At 44.4% G+C, this 20,704-nt stretch overlaps 1 protein-coding gene across 1 annotated transcript; it reads right to left on the bottom strand.

Annotated features, from left to right (window-relative positions):
- Nucleotides 1-259: 259 nt before the first annotated feature.
- On the bottom strand, nt 260-20,064 carry LOC130380976 (uncharacterized). Its single transcript, XM_056588398.1, is given in 15 exon segments — nt 260-1,761; nt 2,028-2,091; nt 2,346-2,458; nt 3,044-3,110; nt 4,002-4,285; nt 4,847-4,979; nt 5,975-6,352; nt 7,166-7,235; nt 10,640-11,381; nt 11,892-11,958; nt 13,810-14,093; nt 14,685-14,751; nt 15,032-15,147; nt 15,762-15,893; nt 19,651-20,064. Coding segments are annotated over 14 exon segments (3,978 nt in total). The 5' UTR covers nt 15,853-15,893; nt 19,651-20,064.
- Between the last annotated feature and the right edge of the window lie 640 nt (nt 20,065-20,704).

Genomic DNA, 20,704 nt, shown 5'->3' with positions numbered 1-20,704 from the left:
AACCAGGTTTTCCCAAGAAAGCATGGGTATGTTCAGCGAGGTTCGTGGTATACTCCCCTCACAAGTTTCCTTTGTATTTACCAACGATGTGAACGTTTCCTAATATTTTGCTGTTAGAAGAGTCAGAGAAATAAGTTCTTAATCACACAGACATAAATTACTAAAATTAAAACAAAGCGAATCAAAAGCTGGAAAGTGTTTAATCATGATGAAAAGAAAAACTAAAAGCAGTAATTTCGACAAATACCGGACAGAGGTCTCAATCTCGCCCCGTTACCCTGTGTGAAAGCACCCCATTGCCCGTGTGCTTGAGCATGTGCACACTCAAATTGCTTGGGTCGCTGTAGCTGCCGTTGCAATGCAGGCAGGGCTTCTAACCGGAGTGAGTCCTCATGTGGATCTTCAGGGTGCCTTTCAGACTGAAGCACTTTGTGCATTGGTCACACTGGTAGGGCTTCTCCCCAGAGTGAGTCCTCAGGTGGATTTTCAGGGTGCCTGTCCGACTGAAGCGCTTCGTGCATTGGTCACACTTGTAAGGCTTCTCCCCCGAGTGAGTCCTCATGTGGCGCTTCAGGTCGTCTTTCAGACTGAAACACTTCGGGCATTGGTCACACTTGTAGGGCTTCTCCCCGGAATGAGTCCTCCTGTGGATCTTCAGGTGGCATTTCAGACTGAAGCACTTCGGGCATTGGTCACACCTGTAGGGCTTCTCCCCAGAGTGAGTCCTCATGTGGATCTTCAGGGTGCCTTTCTGACTGAAGCGCATCGTGCATTGGTCACACTTGTAGGGCTTCACCACAGAGTGAGTCCTCAGGTGGATCTTCAGGCTGCCTTTCAGACTGAAGCACTTCGTGCATTGGTCACACTTGTAGGGCTTCACCCCAGAGTGAGTCCTCAGGTGGATCTTCAGGCTGCCTTTCAGACTGAAGCGCATCGGGCATTGGTCACACTTGTAGGGCTTCTCGACGGAGTGAGTCCTCATGTGGATATTTAGGGTGTCTTTCAGACTGAAGCACTTCATGCATTGGTCACACTTGTAGGGCTTCTCGCTGGAGTGAGTCCTCATGTGGATATTTAGGGCATCTCTCCGACTGCAGCGCTTACTGCATTGCTCACACTTGTAGGGCTTCTCCCCGGAGTGACTCCTCATGTGTTTATTCAGGGTGTCTTTCAGACTGAAGCACTTCATGCATTGGTCACACCTGTAGGGCTTCTCCCCAGAGTGAGTTCTCATGTGTTTATTCAGGGTGTCTTTCAGACTGAAGCACTTCATGCATTGGTCACACCTGTAGGGCTTCTCCCCAGAGTGAGTTCTCATGTGGATCTTCAGGGCATAGCTATCACTGAAGCGCTTTGTGCATTGGTCACATTTGTAGGGCTTCTCGTCGTTGTGGGTCCTCATGTGGACGATCATATTGGCCTTGTTGGGAATAACCTTTCCACAAAAGACACCGGGCCGGCCCTTGCGGCCGCCCTGATGCCCAGTCAGCTCCTCAAGGCGGACGAGCCGCACGCTGCAGTTCAGGCTCTTGGCCACGCTGTGGTCAGCGGACAGCGAGCTCAAGGCCTCCGGTTCTGACGCGGCAAAAAGGGTGTTATGGACGTTCACCGCCAGTGGGCCCTCCCATTGTCCGTAAACGCTCAGGATGCGCAACTCCCCGCTGTGACTTGACATGTGGGAGGAGCCAGGGGCGTCCACACGCAGACTCTCCGAGGTGGCGCCACGCTGCGTGCTGCAGTCTGTGATGTCATTGACGTCTTCTTCAGAGAGGAAAACAGAGAGAGAGAAAGTAAAGTTTTTAATTAATCATTTTCACAAAGGTATACAGTATGTACTTTGTACACACTTGTGTGTTGGAAGAATTATATTTGGACATTCTTTCCAACTTCTATTTGTTGATTATGCATTATCCTTGTCGCCCTTTGGATGGTCAAGGGTTAAAGGCTCCTGCTGAGAAGGCAGAATCGAGTACATTCTCAGTTGATCAAGGTTGATTTCTTGCATAGATGCAATGTGTATTACTAACCTAGGGCGGGGAAGCCTCCACCAATATCCTCTTCAACCTTGATTGAAATGGTGTCTGGGGTCTGCTGCTTTCCACATAAAGAAGGAAACACACACAAGACATATTTCACAGAATAGCTGTCAATCCCCACTACCGACAGATTAGGCATTTTTACACTGCACTTGGAACGACCTGCAATTTCAATGTCTTCCCTGTGTATTTATTTTTTTGGATTCAAGACCCCCGCATGCAAGAATGAGTTCACATCTGAGTGTAGGCTAAAACACTATTAACTATTTACAAGTGCAAAAATGCCAACATATTCTTTATTCTGCTAACCAGCAGTTCCTCGCTGTGACTGGACATGTGGGAGGAGCCAGGGGCGTCCACACCCAGAATCTCTGAGGTGGCGCCACACTGAGTGCTACGGTCTCCGAAGGCATCGCAGTCTTCTGCAGACGGAGAAAAAAGGAAAAATTAATTGTTTTGACATATTATTTGCATAAAGGGAGGCATTGTGTATCTGTACACGTGAAAGAAACTTTAAATGTATGTCACATTGACAGAGGGTTTAAAATGTGTACTGCTGACATAGATTCACAGTTTTGGAGAGGGACGTCTCCTCCAGCATCCTCCTCCCTAGACTCAAAGCTCAAGTGGTTGGCCAGGTTAAGGAAACTTAACGAACACCAGCGCAAAGTGATCTGATCACAACATGACTAGCGAGGCAAGCACAATAATTATATATTGACACTAAAAAGCAACAACGTGTACTTCCCTCTAAGCTGATCAGCCAACATTCATGCATTATGAATTCAGTGATGTTTGAGAATGATAAACCAGCTCTTGAAACCCTTCTTGGCTCTTGACAGATTCCATCTTTGAAATGCAACTCCGAAGTTTGACTCGTGTTTTAGCAGGGCGCTGGTCATGATGCTTTTCAAAAGAGGACCAGGCTTTTTAGCGCAGGTAGAATCAAGTACATTCTCAGTTGATCATGGTGGTTTTCTTGAATAGATGCAATGTGTATTACTAACCCACGGCGGGCAAGCCTCCACCAATATCCTCTTCAACCTTGATTGAAATGGTGTCTGGAGTCTGCTGCTTTCCACATAAAGAAGGAAACACACACAAGACATATTCTTTCATTTTCACAGAATAGTTGTCAATCCCCACTAACGACACATTATGCCTTTTCACACTGCCAAGCTGATTCGGTCACGGCTTGGAACGCCCTGCAATTTCAATGTCCTATGTAAAACTAAGGGGTAAAATCCCCCTTCGTCTTGGAGCTGGCTTTCTTGGTACACCGGAGAAGGCGGGCCTACACACGGAGAGTTGGACTCTTTACAATGAATGCAAAATATATTTACATATTTTTTGATTCAAGACCCTCGCATGCAAGAATGAGTTCAAATCTGAGTGTAGGCTAAAACGAGATTAACTGTTTACAAGTGCAAAAATACTGAAATATTCTTTATTTTGCCAACCACTTTGCTGACTAAGCATTGTAAGGAAAGTTTGTCTGGTACTTTCTCTTAGATCGACCATCTTTCGTCTTCTTTAAATGCGACTGCATCACCTTCTTTCCCATGATGGTCAGCAGCTTGCGGATTTCACCTTCTCTCCAGTTACAACTATTCATGTTGATATCGCTGCATCGTCTCTGTTGTAGAGACAATGCAGCAACACCTCTACCCAAGCCTCGCCCCTAGAACCGCAAGGCTGTCTTATCGCATTTAGATCAAAATGAAACCGCCAATATGTGTACGGTCAGAGTGGGTTAATAGGGGTGCGAAATACAGCCCGTAAATTACCTCGGTCAGTGTAAACGCGCGGATCACACAGGGGAAAAGTTGGGCATAAGACGGGCATATTTGGCGGTGTAAAAACGTTTACTGAATAATAAAGGTGTGAGCTTTCTATGGGTTTGTTTTAGAGTTGTGACAGAGGGAGCCTCTCTTTTGGATGGTGAATGAGAAGATGATTTCCAACCTGCACACGCAGCTCCTCGTGGCAGACCAGCCGCTCGCCGCGCTCCAGGCTCTTGGCCGCGCTGTGGTCCGCAGGCAGCGAGTTCAGGGCCTCCACTTCTGACGCGGTGAAGAGGGTGTCATGGCCGTCCTCCGCCAGTGGGCCCTCCCCTTTTCCGTGGACGCTCAGAATCTTCAGCTCCTCGCTGTGGCTGGACATGTGGGAGGAGCCAGGGGCGTCCACACCCAGAATCTCTGAGGTGGCGCCGCGTTGAGTGCTACGGTCTCCAAAGGCATCGCAGTCTTCTGCAGAGGCAGAAAAAAAGGAAAAAGTATATTTACATTTAGATATTGCATAAAGGGAGGCATTTTGTATTTGTACACGTGAAAGAAACTCTTTAAATGTATGCAACATTGACACAGAGGGTTTAAAATGTGTACTGCTGACAAAGATTCACAGTTTTGGAGAGGGATGTCTCCTCCAGCACCATCCTCCCTAGACTCAAAGCTCAAGTGGTTGGCCAGGTTAAGGACACTCAACGAACACCAGCGCAAAATGATCTGAGCACCACATGACATGCGAGGCAAGCACAATAATTATATTTTGACACTAAAAAGCAACAACGTGTCGTTCCCTGTAAGCGGCTCAGCTAACATTTATACATTTTGAACCCTTCTGGGCTCTTGACTGATTCCATCTTTGAATTGCAACTCCAAGTTTAACTTTTAGCAGGGCGCTGGGCATGATGCTTTTCCAAAGAGGATCAGGCTTTTTAGCGCAGGTAGAATCTAGCATCAGCCTAGAATCTATGCTGCCTAGAATCTACTACATCAAGGGAAAAAATACTCAATGTAGAAAGTACACACCTTCACTTTTAAAATGGGGCTGCAAAGTCTTTAAGGATAGCTGTGTGCTTACAGTACGTGTTTCCAGGTGGTCTGTCTGGCAGGCAACATCCCTTGAGAGAAGCTGCTGAATGTAAGCACTTGATGAGCTAGCCTGCATAGAGACACAGTAAAATCAGTACTCAATTTATTACATTGTATATATTCCAGGTGCAAGTTGTAAGAAGATACAAGATAAGCATGTTTAGTGAATTACATTAGCCTAATGAAATGATATTACATCCTTGATTTATTTACATATTTTATAGTTCATCTCACATCAACTCAATACCATGACATCAAGCTCTGCAGAAATCTGCTAATAACCCTTTGATTTGAATCAGGTGTGAAGGAGAAAACATGCCTATAATAGTGTTCCGTAATTGTCATATTCAAACCACACTGGGTGACTCAATAAAACTCCCTCAAGAAAACTTGGCAAAGTTATTGATAAGTACATTTGGTATAAATGATAATGTGTCATTCAATTTGATATCTCATTCAACTTAAATTGGAGTGGATAAAAGTGTGATTAATCGCGAGTTGATGCGATTAAAACTTTTAATCTTTGTCCAGCCGTAATAAATACATTATTGATGGAGATGGTTTCCCCTATTTTTCTCTTTTAACCGTATTCCTTTGCAAAGATTGACAATGAATGGTCTAACAAATACCTTCATGAATAACGTGTGTGTGTTATAGTTGTGTTGTGACGCTAAAAATCAACGTAGCAGACGACTACTGCCGCACAGCCTGGTGTGAGGTTTGTCCCATTTCGCTTGCCGTACATCCAGCTGTTATCGATTTGCGTTTCTTCCTCAATTACGTACGGTAACATAGCAACTACGCACGGCTCATCAGTAAATCAGCGTAAGGGGGAACAGGAACTGGAGGGGGGGGGGGGAACCAAATCGGGTGCTACAGCGGCCATCCGCTGTCCTTTCTTATAGGTCCATGGTATTTACACACATAACTGATGCTATCTACCGTAGCATTAGCGACAGTAACTTGGCTGTTAGCTGTAGCGCTAATGCTAAAGCAACATTATAATGGTAACAACGGAACAATATACAGTAAAGCAACACAATGATATGGCGTTAGTTAACTTACTTTTTCGAGGTTTGTAGCTGAGCCATGGAGAGTTGGTACTGATCCAGACTTGATTCTCAGACGTTGATCAAGTCCAGCTCTGTATTGGCCCAAGTTGAGGAAGCAGTCGTCAGTGAAATGTTTGGCGCAGACTGGCACATTTCCAGAGACAATAAAATTAACCCACTGGTTCTTCAGCGGCTCGGAGGAAGGAACAAAATATAGACTTTTGTGTTCATTTGTACATCCAAACACTAAGCAACTGCTATGCTTCGCTCGTTTGCGAGCCATGGTGTCTCTCAAGGAAAGAACTACGTGTAGTACACGATCGTAGAGTAGGGTCTGTCTGCGTCCTGCAAGACGGAGGCGTAACTTCCTCTTCTTCTTCTTCTTCTTCTTCTTCTTCTTCTTCTTCTTCTTCTTCTTCTTCTTCTTCTTCTTCTTCTTTTATTTAGGTAGTCTGGACGCAGCTATGGCGTATTACTGCCCCCCACTGTTTGTTATTGCCCCCTAAACTTTAAATCCTTTTATATACTCCAATGACTACGTAAATACTAAATAAAGCCAATAAAGGTAAATACTCCCTTAGAATGTCAGACACCGTCCCTCTCTGTAATCTCTGACCTCAAACAAGGACTATAATTCTTGCACCTTTTGCACAATACTGTACAATTCTTTTTGTACAGTGCTGTCTTTTATGGATGTATGTGTATGTATATATATATGTATGTATATATATATATATATATGTGTATGTATATATGTATGTATATGTATATATATATGTATGTATATATGGTGTTGTATATATATTTATATTGTCCTTAAATTTGTGATTTGTTTTTCTTAGGTTGTATCTTTTATCTTTTGTGTATGTATGTGTATTTATGTTGTATTTATATGTATATGTGTATATATATATATATATATATATATATATATATATATATATATATATACGTATATGCGTGTGTGTATATATATATATGGATATGGATACATATATGTTATATTTTATATTATATTTTATTCTTAATATTTATTTATTTATTTATTTATTTGTGTATGTATATCTGGAGTTCGTGACAAAAATAATTTCCCTCTGGGATTATTAAAGTATTTATCTATCTATCTATCTATCAATGATGTGAAGGTAGTCCATCAATTCCTTTGTTTTATCCACTGAATCCAGATTTAAAAGGGTGCGCACACTAAAAACTGATTCTCCAGCTGATCCAAGCCTCCGGTACAGAGTCCTCCTTTGCCTGGAATAGCGCCCCCACTGGAGAAGTACATGTTGTACAGTCTCTCCTTCTCCACACTCACACCTGCCATCTGGGTGTTTGCCAATCAGAGCCAGCCCACTTCTCAGCCCACAGTGTCCAAGCCTCAGTCTTGTGATTGCTACATCATCTTTTCTTATGCACCTAAAAGTGCACCTATCTTTATTTACATTTTCCTGTATTGTAAAGTACGCCCTTCCCTTCCTTTCCTTCTCCCAAGAATTTTGCCACCTTTCCTTTAGAGCCCTGTTCATTTTTTCCATGTACTCGGGTGCCCCATATTGCAGATGAATTTGCACTGTTTCCTCCTTCACCGCCTTCTTTGCCTCCTCATCCGCCTCCTCGTTCCCTTTCACACCCACATGAGCCGGCAGCCAGAGAAACCCCACCTCCCTCCCCGCCTTAACCCTAACCCTAACCCGGTCTGGACTTGGATTTTCCTTCTTTTATTGAAATTAAAGCTGCAGCTGAATCGCTACATATTGTTGAATACCCCTGTTGATTATCCTCCACCCATCGTAAGGCCCATAAGACTGCCACCATCTCTGCTGTGAATACTGACATATGATCTGAGACTCTATACCCTATTCTGCACCCGATTTCAGGAATGCTAATACCCACTGCTACTTTACCACTCTCACGCTCCTTTGACCCATCAGTGTAAATGAGTAGAGGGTCTCCCCATACTTGTTGCTGCCAGACTTCTATCTCTTTTACTACACCCTCTGACATCCTTGATTTGCTTATACTCATCAACTTTAGGTCAACACTGGGATCTGGGATCAGCCATGACGGAGCAACTGAGCGACACACTGGAGGACAAACACTAACATCCCTGATACCAATGTCCTGCGCCACAGATTTAAGATTTTCTGCAGTTAGTTTTAGTTTTTCTTATTCCCATAAACTCCCAATGATCACCCAGTAGGTCTTTTGTTGGTAACACTTCCCTTTGTCCTTTGAGCTTCATCAGGTATTTCAAGCCAAGTTTATATCTTCTTAATACTAGCGGCATCTCACCCATTTCTATTAGTAATGCTGCTATTGGAGTTGTACAGAATGCTCCACAGCACACTCTTAAGGCTTTTGCTTGGACTATGCCTAATTTGTTTAACACTGAAAGAGCTGCTGATCCATAAACCATGCATCCATAATCAATTGCTGATCTTATCATTGCTCTGTAAATCCTCATCATTGATTCTCTATCAACCCCCCAGTCTGAACCAGCCACACACTTAAGGACATTATTTATTTTCCCACACTTCAAAGCTACCATCTCAATATGCTTTTTCCCTGTCATTCTTTCGTCCAACCACATTCCTAGAAACTTAAAATACCTGACTTTCTCAAGATTGTTGTTGTACAATTTAATTGTCTGTGATGGCATCTTTTTCTTATTTTCAAACACCATACACTTAGTTCTTTCTGAACAACACATCAAATCCTTATCAAAGTTAATGCATGTGGAACCATTTGGGGGCGGTGAATCCTCCTCGGTGCAGTTCACCTTCTGAACTGCAGCGACACACACACACACACACACAAAAAGAAGAAAGACCGAACACAAACCCTACTCCTGTTACTGAACACACAACATGATGAAGGATTCATCAAGATAGGCTTGTTCTCCTTTCCCAACAGTAACTGAGTATTGAAGAAACACTTGTCACTACACTGTCTTGTGTTTCAACACATTGTAGTAATTTGGAGCTGATTGGACAATTCAGCCAATGAATCTAAAAGGCTACCTCCCTCAGCAGCATTCGTGCATTGCGCAACATAACTACATGCAGAGAGAAGTGATAGTTTGTTAATTAGCAGAGAGCCGTAAAAGCACTTTCTACCCATTTCAGTGGAGGAATTGGACTCCTCAATCACGCAATGTTATACTTAAATGGAACAAGTAAGTTACATATTAATTAAGTATTTTGGCATGGAGCATATAAAAAATATATATACAACGGTCCTAAACTGCATTTGAAATAGACCTTGAGACTCCGGTAAAACAATATAGGACATTGATCATGATATGCCTCAATATCAGAATAACAACCATGGGTCAAATAGCAATGGCAAGTGGAATGAAAGTGAAAGCAGTGCAGGCTTGTCCAGGCCCTGCAAGTCAGGATGTAGGCTATGAATAAGAATACATTTTTAGCTAGTGGGCATCCCAGAAACCAATTCCATATTTTCTTGGGGAGGACCCCCGTCCATTACTGCACCCCACCCACGAATTGGATCACCAGCCGCCGCTGCAAACAGAGAGTGAAGGGTGACCAATGCTAGGAATCTTCTGACTTTGTCCCGTTAGAATAATGCTGCCTTCTAGAGGGAGGACCGGCCTAAACTGAGCATCACTGAGATCTAGACATTTAACCAGGGACCTTTTAAAATGGATGAACTTCAACCATTATCGCCTATTATGATACAATCCATCCAAGGTAGTTAGCATTAAGCGCACAGAATGGAAAGGTCAGTGGAAAGAACACAATCATGCATAATGTGGGGTTCAATCGCAGTCTATTACACAAGTGAACTTTGCAGGCTTTTTGTAATAACAAAGATAACGGTAATGACAACGTTGTGGCAATATCAAGCATAACTTTAATATACAAATTATATGAACCCCTGAATAAATTGTCAATTTAAATGAATTTCTATCCATTCTCCATGGACCTAGAGATACCTTCCGCCCCCTCTAATTGAAAGGTGTTTAGATAGTTTGCATTTGCAACTGTGGGCACCAAGTTTGATACTCAGGCCAATCCACAGACTTCTTTGTTGTGTAGATTCCTTTAACTGTCTGGCAGACATGTCCACTTCACCCATATTGTGAATTGCAATTTAACTTGGTCTCTCCTCTGGCCAATCCTAAACTCCACGAAGGCCCCTCCCCCTGACCTTTGTATTTACCCACGATGTCAACGTTTCCTACAAGAATCATGTACACCCATCGTCTTTGACTGTATGCTTGGTAACTTTGCTGCCTGTATCTTCCCCTGATCAAGCTCTACATTCAATCAAATATTTTGCTTTCAGAAGTGTCCTAGAAATAAATGATTCAACACATTTACATTTAGCAGACGCTTTTATCCAAAGCGACCAACATCGGTTAATACACACATTGACACACCGACGGCAGAGTCAACCATGCAAGGCGACAGCCAGATCGTCAGGAGCAATTAGGGTTAAGTGTCTTGCTCAGGGACAAATCAACACTCAGCTAGGAGGAGCTGGGGATCGAACTAGTCAACTGCTCTACCTCCTGAGCTAAGCCGACCCCACGGACATCAAACAATAAAAACAGAAAGTGAATCGAAAGTACGAAGCGTTTAATCGTGATGAAGAGAAAAACTAAAAGCAGTAATTTCAACCAATACAGGACAGAGGTCTCAATCAAAGCGTCCCGTTACCCCGTGTCAAAGTGTGCTTGAGCATGTGCACACGCAAACTGCTTGGGCCGCAGTAGCTGGCGTTGCACTGCAGACACACGCAGGGCTTCTCCCCAGAGTGAGTCCTCATGTGGATCCTCAGGCGGTATGACCGAATGAAGCGCTTTGTGCATTGGTCACACTTGTAGGGCTTCTCGCCAGAGTGAGTCAGCATGTGGCCATTCAGGGAGCCTTTCAGAATGAAGCCCTTCGTGCATTGGTCACACTTGTAGGGCTTTTCACCGGAGTGAGTCCTCATGTGGATCTTCAGGTGGCTTGTCCGACTGAAGCGCTTCGTGCATTGGTCACACTTGTAGGGTTTCTCCCCAGAGTGAGTCATCATGTGGCGCTTCAGGGTGCCTTTCAGACTGAAGCACTTCGTGCATTGGTCACACCTGTAGGACTTCTCCCCGGAGTGCGTACTCATGTGGATTTTCAGGTTGCCTTTCTGACTGAAGCTCTTCGTGCATTGGTCACACCCGTACGGCTTCTCGTCTGGTCGGGTCCTCATGTGTACGATCATATTGGCATTGTTGGGAGAAACCTTCCACCAACCATCCACCGCCAGTGGGCCCTCCCCTTTTCCGTAAACGCTCAGGATCCGCAGCTCCCCGCTGTGACTTGACATGTGGGAGGAGCCAGGGGCGTCCACACCCAGACTCTCCGAGGTGGCACCACGCTGCGTGCTGCAGTCTCTGATGTCATTGACGTCTTCTTCAGAGAGGAAACAAAGAGAGAAAGTAATGGTATTAATTAATTATTTGCACAAAGGGATACAGCATGTACTTTTACACACTGGTGTATTGGAAGAAGTATATTTTGACATTCTTTCTTTCTAACGTCTTTTTGTTTATTATGCATTTTCCTTGTTCCCCTTGGGGGGGGGTCAAGGGTCAAAGGCGTCAGCTGAGAAGGCACCGCTACGTCTCCGCCTTTGAAGGATGTGGGGAGGTCATAAAGACACAACCCAGGTCATCTGTGGTTTCCGATCACCTGCTTTACCAATACTGTAGTTATACTGGGAATCAGAGCGGATTCAGCATTCCTGACACCTGTCATGAAGAAGATGTAAATCATTTTACTATAAAACTGCATAGTAGTCCTTGTGTTTTAGCAGGGTGACGGTCATGATGCTTTTCAAAAGAGGACCAGCGCAGTTAGAATCGAGTACATTCTCAGTTGGTAGGTCAGTTGGCTTGCATGGATGCAATGTGTATTACTAACCTACAGCGGGCATGCCTCCACCAATATCCTCTTCAACCTTGATTGAAATGGTGTCTGGGGTCTCCGGCTTTCCACATAAAGAAGGAAACACATTTTAATTTCCTTTCATTTGCACAGAATAGTTGTTAATCCCCAATTACGATGGACTGGATTCCCCCAACCTGCTCTAACGGCGATTTGAATTCGCCCTTCATAAGGGTCTGCAGAAGAGCAATTCTTATCTTTCTGCTTCCGATACGTTTTTGGTAGGGATGTGTCGGTCGGGATTCGTTACAACGAACGAATCCCGAACGTGAACGACAAGAACTGGTTCCCCAAAACAAGAAGAACTGGTTCTTTGATTCTTTTTTTTTAACATAAACCAAACATATGGTCACGTAAATAAAATATACAAACGAACAGAGCTCCGTCTCCCCGCGACTTCCATTGATTGAGTCTACAACTTTCTCAAAGATTCAGCCAATGAGAGGTAGCAATGGTGTTGGAATGGCACCTGGGTAAACCAATGACAAGGCGGTACCGTCGAATATGCGCGCTCTCTCTCTCTGACGTTTCTTGGTTCATACCATTCGACTCATATATCCCCCTACATTTTTTCGAAAATAGACTTGACCTCCATCTGTTTATTGGATAAACGCATTTCCCAATCCCAGGAGTCTTTGCTCCATTCTACGTCAATTTAAGAACAAACAAAGAAATTAAACTGCAGTTCGTATTATTTATTTATGACCATGCAAGTTCTGTAATGCCTGAACAATGAAGAATTAAATGTAAAGTAAAATAAAATTATAAATGTAAAACCATGAATGAAATATAGAGAGTAAGCAAGTGGTATAAATATTGGTGGGACTTTCGACATACTATATAGCAGGCATCTCCAAACGGCGGACTGCGGTCTTGACGGTCCTATCCGGACCCACGACCAATTAAGAAAAAAAAAAAATTATAAAAAAAAGTTTTTTATTTTTATTTTTTTTAAGATGTAATCTAACGTGACAAACGAATCAAAACGAACGAATCAAATAAACGAATCGTTATAGTGAACTGAACTGAAAGAACTAGTTCCCGGAAAATAATCATTTTGCCCATCCCTAGTTTTTGGAGAAGCTGAGACCGTTTTTTGAGACCAAAATTGTACCGGGGGGCGAAACGTGTGCCGCCTACGTAATCTGTGTTCGAAATTTCCAAACCTGCCTGGCAACGGACGAACGATGACGTGGGAAGGTTCATGAATATTCACAAACATTCGCGCTCATTCATTGAGCGTCACAAGACGAAATAACATTAAGCAGATAACACTTATTTTACAAATGACATTTATTAGCTTTGCTAACTTTATAATTGCATTGTATTTAATTGTTTAATAGCATTTAGCTAGTAAACTGAGTGTATTAACACAAGCTAGCTAAACTATGATACACTTTAAAACACTCAGTTTACTAGCTAAATTCAATACAATACAAATATAAAGTAAAAAAAAGTGTTGTCTGTATTATGTTATTTCTTCTTTGGCAACATGGGCGCGAAGCAACGGACAATCGTGTCGAACGATGACGTAATGTTTCGAACGCGAATTACGAAGGTGGTACAATTTTCACCCCGATACAATTTTGGTGCGACAGTGCCAATCACCAAGTTGGCCTCTCCCCCTGGCGCCCTATTGGCTGGATTAACACAATGACGACAGGTAAGCGACGGCAAACAGCCATTTGCGTACAGAGTCAGTTGAACAAGTTGATCAAGCCTCTTGTGCTGAAGAAAATGACAGCAGCTTCCCCAGACCAACGAGTCTGGAAATAGCCAGGCTACACGTACGACTCATTAAATCCTAGAGGTGTGAGCTTTCTAAGGGTGTGTGCTGGAGTTGTAACAGAGGAAGCCTCTCTTTTGGATGCTGAATGAGAAGATGATTTCCAACCTGCACACTCAGCTCCTCGTGGCAGACCAGCCGCTCGCCGCGCTCCAGGCTCTTGGCCGCACTGTGGTCCGCAGACAGCAAGTTCAGGGCCTCCACTTCAGACGCGGTGAAGAGGGTGTTATGGCCGTCCACCGCCAGTGGGCCCTCCCCTTTTCCGTAGACACTCAGAATCTTCAGTTCCTCGCTGTGACTGGCCATGTGAGAGGAGCCAGGGGCGTCCTCACCCAGAATCTCTGAGGTGGCGTTGCGCTGATTGCTACGGTCTCTAAAGGCATCGCAGTCTTCTGCAGAGGGAGAAAAAAAAGGTAAAAAAGTAATTGTTTTGATACATTATTTGCATAAAGGGAGGCATTGTGTATTTTTACACGTGAAAGAAACTTTTTAAATGTATGCAACATTGACACAGAGGGTTTAAAATGTGAGCTGCTGACAAAGATTCACAGTTTTGGGGAGGGACGTCTCCTCCAGCACCCTCCTCCCTAGACTCAAAGCTCAAGTGGTTTGCCAGGTTAAGGAAACTCAACGAACACCAGCGCAAAGTGATCTGAGCACAACATGACAAGCGAGGCAAGCACAATTTCTATTTGGACACTAAAAGGCAACAACGTGTCCTTCCCTCTAAGCTGATCAGCTAACATTGCATGCATTATGAATTTATTGATGTTTGAGAATGATAAACCAGCTCATGTGGCATCTGTCTTGAAACCCTGATTCCATCTTTGAAATGTAACTCCCAAGTTTGACTCGTCTTTTAGCAGGGCTCTGGTCCTGATGCTTTTCCAAAGAGGATCAGGCTTTTTAGCGCAGGTAGAATCTAGTACATTCTCAGTTGATCAAGGTTGTTTTCTTGCATAGATGCAATGTTTATTACTAACCTCCAGCGGGCAAGCCTCCACCAATATCCTCTTCAAGCTTGATTGAAATGGTGTCTGGGGTTTGCTGCTTTCCACATAAAGAAGGAAACAAACACAAGACATATTCTGTCATTTTCACAGAACAGTTTTCAATCCCCACTACCGACAGATTAGGCGTTTTTACACTGCCAAGCTGGTTCGGTCGCGGCTTGGCACGCCCTGCAATTTCAATGTCTTGCCTGCCTATTTTTTTTTTTTGGATTCAAGACCCTCGCATGCAAGAATGAGTTCACATCTGAATGTGGGCTAAAAAGCGATTAACTATTTACAAGTGCAAAAATGCCAAAATATTTCTTTATTCTGCTAACCACCAGTTCCTCGCTGTGACTGGACATGTGGGAGGAGGAGCCAGGGGCGACAACACCCAGGCTCTCTGATGTGGCGCCACGCTGAGTGCTACGGTCTCCAAAGGCATCGCAGTCTTCTGCAGAGGGAGAAAAAAAGGAAAAAGTAATTGTTTTGATACATTATTTGCATAAAGGGAGGCATTGTGTATTTGTACACGGGAAAGACACTATTTAAATGTACGCAACATTGACACAGGGGGTTTAAAATGTGTACTGCAGACACAGATTCACAGTTTTGGAGAGGGACGTCTCCTCCAACACCCTCCTCCCTAGACTCAAAGCTCAAGTGGTTGGCCAAGTTAAGGACACTCAACGAACACCAGCGCAAAATGATCTGATCACAACATGACATGCGAAGCGCAATTCTATTTCGACACTAAAAAGCAACAACGTCTCCTTCCCTCTAAGCTGATCAGCTACATTCATGCATTATGAATTCATTGATGTTTGAGAATGATAAACCAGCTCATGTGGCATCTGTCTTGAAACCATTCTGGGCTCTTGGCTGATTCCATCTTTGAAATGCAACTCCCAAGTTTGACTCGTGTTTTAGCAGGGCGCTGGTCATGATGCTTTTCCAAAGAGGACCAGGCTTTTTAGCGCAGTTAGAATCTAGCATCAGCCTAGAATTTATGCTGCCTAGAATCTACCAAATCAAAGAAAAAAAATACTCAATGAGTAATGTACACACCTTCACTTTTAAAATGGGGCTGCATAGACTTTAAGGACAGCTTTGTGCCTACAAATATGCGTTTCCAGGTTTTCTGTCTGGCAGGCAACATCCCTTGAGAAGCTGCTGAATGTAAGCACTTGATGAGCTGGCCTGCGTAGAGAGAACAAAGAAAAATCAGTACTCAATTTTTTACCTTGTATGTATTCCAGGTGCAAGTTGTAAGAAGATACAAGAGAGGCATGTTTGGTGAATTACATTAGCCTAATGCTTAAAATGAGTTCTATGAAATGATATTACATCCTTGATTTGTTTACATATTTTATAGTTCATCTCAACAACCCAATACCATTACATCAAGCTCCGCCGAAATCGGCTAATAACCCTTTGATTTGAATCAGAATAATAGTGCGTTTCAGGTACACTTTTTTCCCGTTAATAACCAGTTATATCTGGGAGTACAAGGCCCAATCCCGTTTCTTTGCTCACTGTCTCAACCCTATATCTCACCCTAACCCTCATTGCTCATGCTCATTGCTACCCTCATTGCTACCCTAACCGATCCCCTACCAAATGGGACAACCCTACCCTGTGACGTCATCATGGCCTCCCCGTGCCCCCTAGCAGATAACCAGACCCCTGGTAATGTTACAAGAGACAGACTGGCTGCCATTGTCTCGGGCAACGAGCAAGACCCATTGTAAAGATGTTTAACCTGAAATGGTATTTATATTTTGGCCTAGTGTGAGTGCACCCTTAGATAATAATAATCAGTTATGAACAAGAACACTTTAGAAGAAACACTTTATTTAAATAAGAAACACTGAACAACACATCTAAAAATACCACACAAGCATCTAAAAATACACACACACTCAGCTTTTGAGAGAATGGTGGAGAATCACATCTTCTCCACCATTCCGCCAACTTTGCCTCGCTCTCCTCATGCCTCGCCTGCTCCCTGGCACTCTCCTCTTGGAAGGGGTGGGGTGGTGGAAGAGGTGCCTGGGTGGAGGAGCATGAGGGAGAGGTGGGGGGGCTGGTGGCAGTGGACTCAACGATGTCCTGAAAGAAAACGAATAAGAAGGAATTAGGAATTATGTGCCAGAACTGGGTGATATGGCCATATGTTACGTACAATATATAATAGCTATGTACACAATATAGTACTGCCAAAAATTACATTGATTAACCATGTAATATTACTAATATAATATAATATATTTGTATATATAATATTACTTATAGAATGTTACTAATATAATATATTAGCATAAAGCTTATTTTTAACCTGGAGTCACTAGAACATGGAAGATCTGGATATCATACGACATGATATCCAGCCCGGTCTTGCAGCCCGACGGCCGGGCTGCAGAGTGGGCCGCCCGACCCCGGTTCTCGGCCGGGCTGCAGAGCACGATCACGGGCTGCAGCCCGGCCGAGAACCGGGGTCGGGCGGCCTGCGAAAGTCCGACGGCCGGGCTGCAGAGTGGGCCGCCCGACCCCGGTTCTCGGCCGGGCTGCCGAGCACGATCACGGCTGCAGCCCGGCCGAGAACCGGGGTCGGGCGGCCTGCGAAAGTCCGACGGCCGGGCTGCAGAGCCCGTGATCGGACTTTCGCGATCTTCCGCGAAAGTCGGCTACAGACTCGGCCCGAGAGTCCGCGGCCGGGCTTCGAAGCCCGTGGCCGGGCTGCAGAGTATAATTTATAAAATAATTACTAGTTAATTACAGAGAAAATACTTACATTTGTGTTTTTCCAATCCTGTCGCATCTTTTCGCCCTCCATCTTGTCTAGGATATTTCTTGATTTTCCGTTTTCTCGCAAGGTATTGTGGGAGCAAGTCAGAACTGAAGCGCTTTGAGGGTGCCCATCGAAAATCTCAATTTTGAGGGGATGTTAGCTAGGGCTGGGCATCACTAGGTACCCCACGATACGATACTATCACGATATTTTACCCACGATAACGATAATATCACGATACAGCGATTCTGCGATTATCGATATATTGCAAGAAATTTCACCCACGATACATCACGATATCTGTGTCACTGAAGAAATTCTTGTTGTTGTTAAATGTTAACAATTATTGTGTTCCATATTATATCTATGGTTCTGCTCGCCTTTGAAAAAACGGAGGCTCAAGTGCGCTGATTTGGAATGTCTGTATTCTTGACGTCATCAGGAATCTCAGCTCCTCCCCTTACTCTGCCTGGCCCGCCCAGAGACGTTGGCCCGCCAATGAGACTCGACCGTGCGAGCGCCACATGCGTGTGTGTTTGTGTGAACACACACACACACTGTAACGCAAGTGTTTCTTGTCGGTTCTTTGACGTGTCTTGTATTTCCACAACGAGACTGTTGTGGGGGTTATCTGAGCCATGGTTGGGAAGGAATTGGGGGAAAGGAACTTTGGCTTTGACTGGCTGAAGTACATGAACTGCGACATGCCGCCGGTTGCCGCGAGGCACCATCGCCCGGCAGCCGGCAGCAGGCAGCGCCCGGTTCAGTCGACTTCAGGTTGATGTGAAAGTGGAAAAACCAGAGACGTCGCAGAACCCGACAGTCGTTTGTGATTCATTATATCGGCCGTGATAATATGTATTAAATGATAAATGATAAAGCGCTGCCCGGCAACGATCCCTTTCTCCTCCTTGTCGTGGTTCAGTCTACTTCACATTGATGAGGACGTTGAAGAACCAGGAACGTCGGAGAACCCAACGCGGTCGTTTGAGATTCATAATATCGGCTCACACATCTTTTGGCGGTTATAATATATATTATGATATAGATATCTATGTAGGCTATATGATAATATTTTGATATAGAGCTCCAGGACTCCCGTGTGTTCTAGAATATTTACAGAACACGGCTAAAGGCTGTGTGCGCCTCGCCATTGCGATACATCCACTGTAAACAGAGCGAATGGTACCGTGGCTGCAAGCTGCTCAGGGCCACACCCCCACCCTCCTCCTTGACCCGCCTCGCTCCTCCTCATTTGCATTATAGCTACAGACACCAAACAGCGCATTTGGGGGAAGCTCAATGTGCGACTGGCTCGGAGTGGCTGTAACTCTGCACCACGGCTGAATTTCGGGAACGTCTTTGAATACTGTGTTAGTTGCCCACTAATACCTATATTAAAGAATACATAAAATAGCATGCCATGGGATATCGATATTTGGCGTCAGCATATCGATAACGTCCCGCAAGACGAAATATCGCGATATGTCGTAGTATCGATATTTTGGCACACCCCTAATGTTAGCCCTCCCCCTTACCCCTTAAAGCTACATTAAAGAGTATTGGGACATGACTCCACGGCGCGTGAACGCACAACAGCGAGGGCTAGGGCTGAGATTTTCTATGTAGCAAAGGAATGAGATTGGGCCCAAGAGGGTAGAAGGTGGCGAAAACACGGGTTACCTGGAACGCACCATATGTATTTAGGATGAGTTTTAACAGGTCAATCTCCTCATCAGTAAAACGCTAGAACTACTGCGGTCCAGTGGCCGGTAGAATACAGTTGTATTCGTTTGTTGTAGTATGAGCAGACATTGTTAAACATTGCATTCCCTTGGTATCCAAGCAGTAGAGATAAGTGCCTGTAGCCCCTTTGTTGAATTGTGCCCATTCTCGTGTGATGCCCCATGCTTGCGGAGATGCACACTCGACTTACAGTGTGTGTATTTATAGGAATGAATGGGCGGCCATGTATTAGTCCACTGTCCTTTCTCTATAATTGGTCCATGGTATTTATTTACACACATAACTGATACTATCTACCGTAACATTAGCGACAGTAACTTGACTGTTAGCTGTAGCGCTAATGCTAAAGCAGCATTATAATGCTAACAAGGTAAACATATACAGTAAAGCAACACAATGATATGGCGTTAGTTAACTTACTTTTTCGAGGTTTGTAGCTGAGCCGAGGAGAGTTGGTACTGATCCAGACTTGATTTTCAGACGTTGAGCAAGTCCAGCTCTGTATTGGCCCAAGTTGAGGAAGCAGTCGTCAGTGAAATGTTTGGCGCTGCCGTGTTCTAGCAACGGGACGGCCATATGTACCTGACCTCATCTGACTCCCGCGCTGCGTTTGTATCCAGTAGGCGTGGCCTATGACGTATTGGCTCCGGCTTCCTCATCCGTCTAAAGATGCTGCCAGAGCATGGACATAATAAAGGATGGACCACGGACTGGCCGCCCATTCATTCCTATACAAACTGCTCAGTGGCGCAGGGTAACATACAGGAGCGATTTGTTTCGGCGTTATGGGGCCAAGACACGTGGCCTAGTTCGTGACGTACCGTATGCAGAAATATAGAACGCATGCGTGCCCACCCCCCCCACTCCGGTCCAACAACAATATAAAATGATACCGTAATGCACCTGTTCTTTGTCTTTGGATCTTTTGAATAAATGGATCAATACATGATGAATCACAATGATCGCAAGCAGAGGACCGTGAGAGTTATTGAGCAGCAGATGAACCAGTCCAAAAATCGGACACGTTAACGGAGCACTGAACTAGGCCCTCTCGGATGCCATTTGTTTCACTACGACTCCTTTCAGCTGCACACCCCTCTTCCCCAGCGAGATAACAGCTTATAAAACGCTTGAGGTGGCGTTTTGAAAAGAAAAAACTGAATTTTTTTTAGGACATGGCATGAAGGTAATTATGAGCCTTTGATTGATATCCAGACATTTTTTGCGGAGACACATTCCTGTTCCCCACTTGTATTGGAGTGAACGGAGATATCTACTTCTGGGTCCCATGATTTGAGGGACCCGTCCACAGCCCGCTTAAACAGCTGCAATACCAGGCTTGGCCGCTGAGCACTGGTGGATGGCGGAAGTATGCAGTGTTCCTGGGGGCTTGTGCCAGAGCCATGAGAGAGAAGAGTTGCGACACTCTCTAATCTCGCCGGCAGGGTGGTCACGTGGTTCATGTAAGCCTGTA

This window comes from Gadus chalcogrammus, chromosome 4 (genome assembly GCF_026213295.1).
Source record: "Gadus chalcogrammus isolate NIFS_2021 chromosome 4, NIFS_Gcha_1.0, whole genome shotgun sequence".
Lineage (NCBI taxonomy): Eukaryota > Metazoa > Chordata > Actinopteri > Gadiformes > Gadidae > Gadus > Gadus chalcogrammus.
This window is presented reverse-complemented; position numbering and strand designations above follow the sequence as displayed.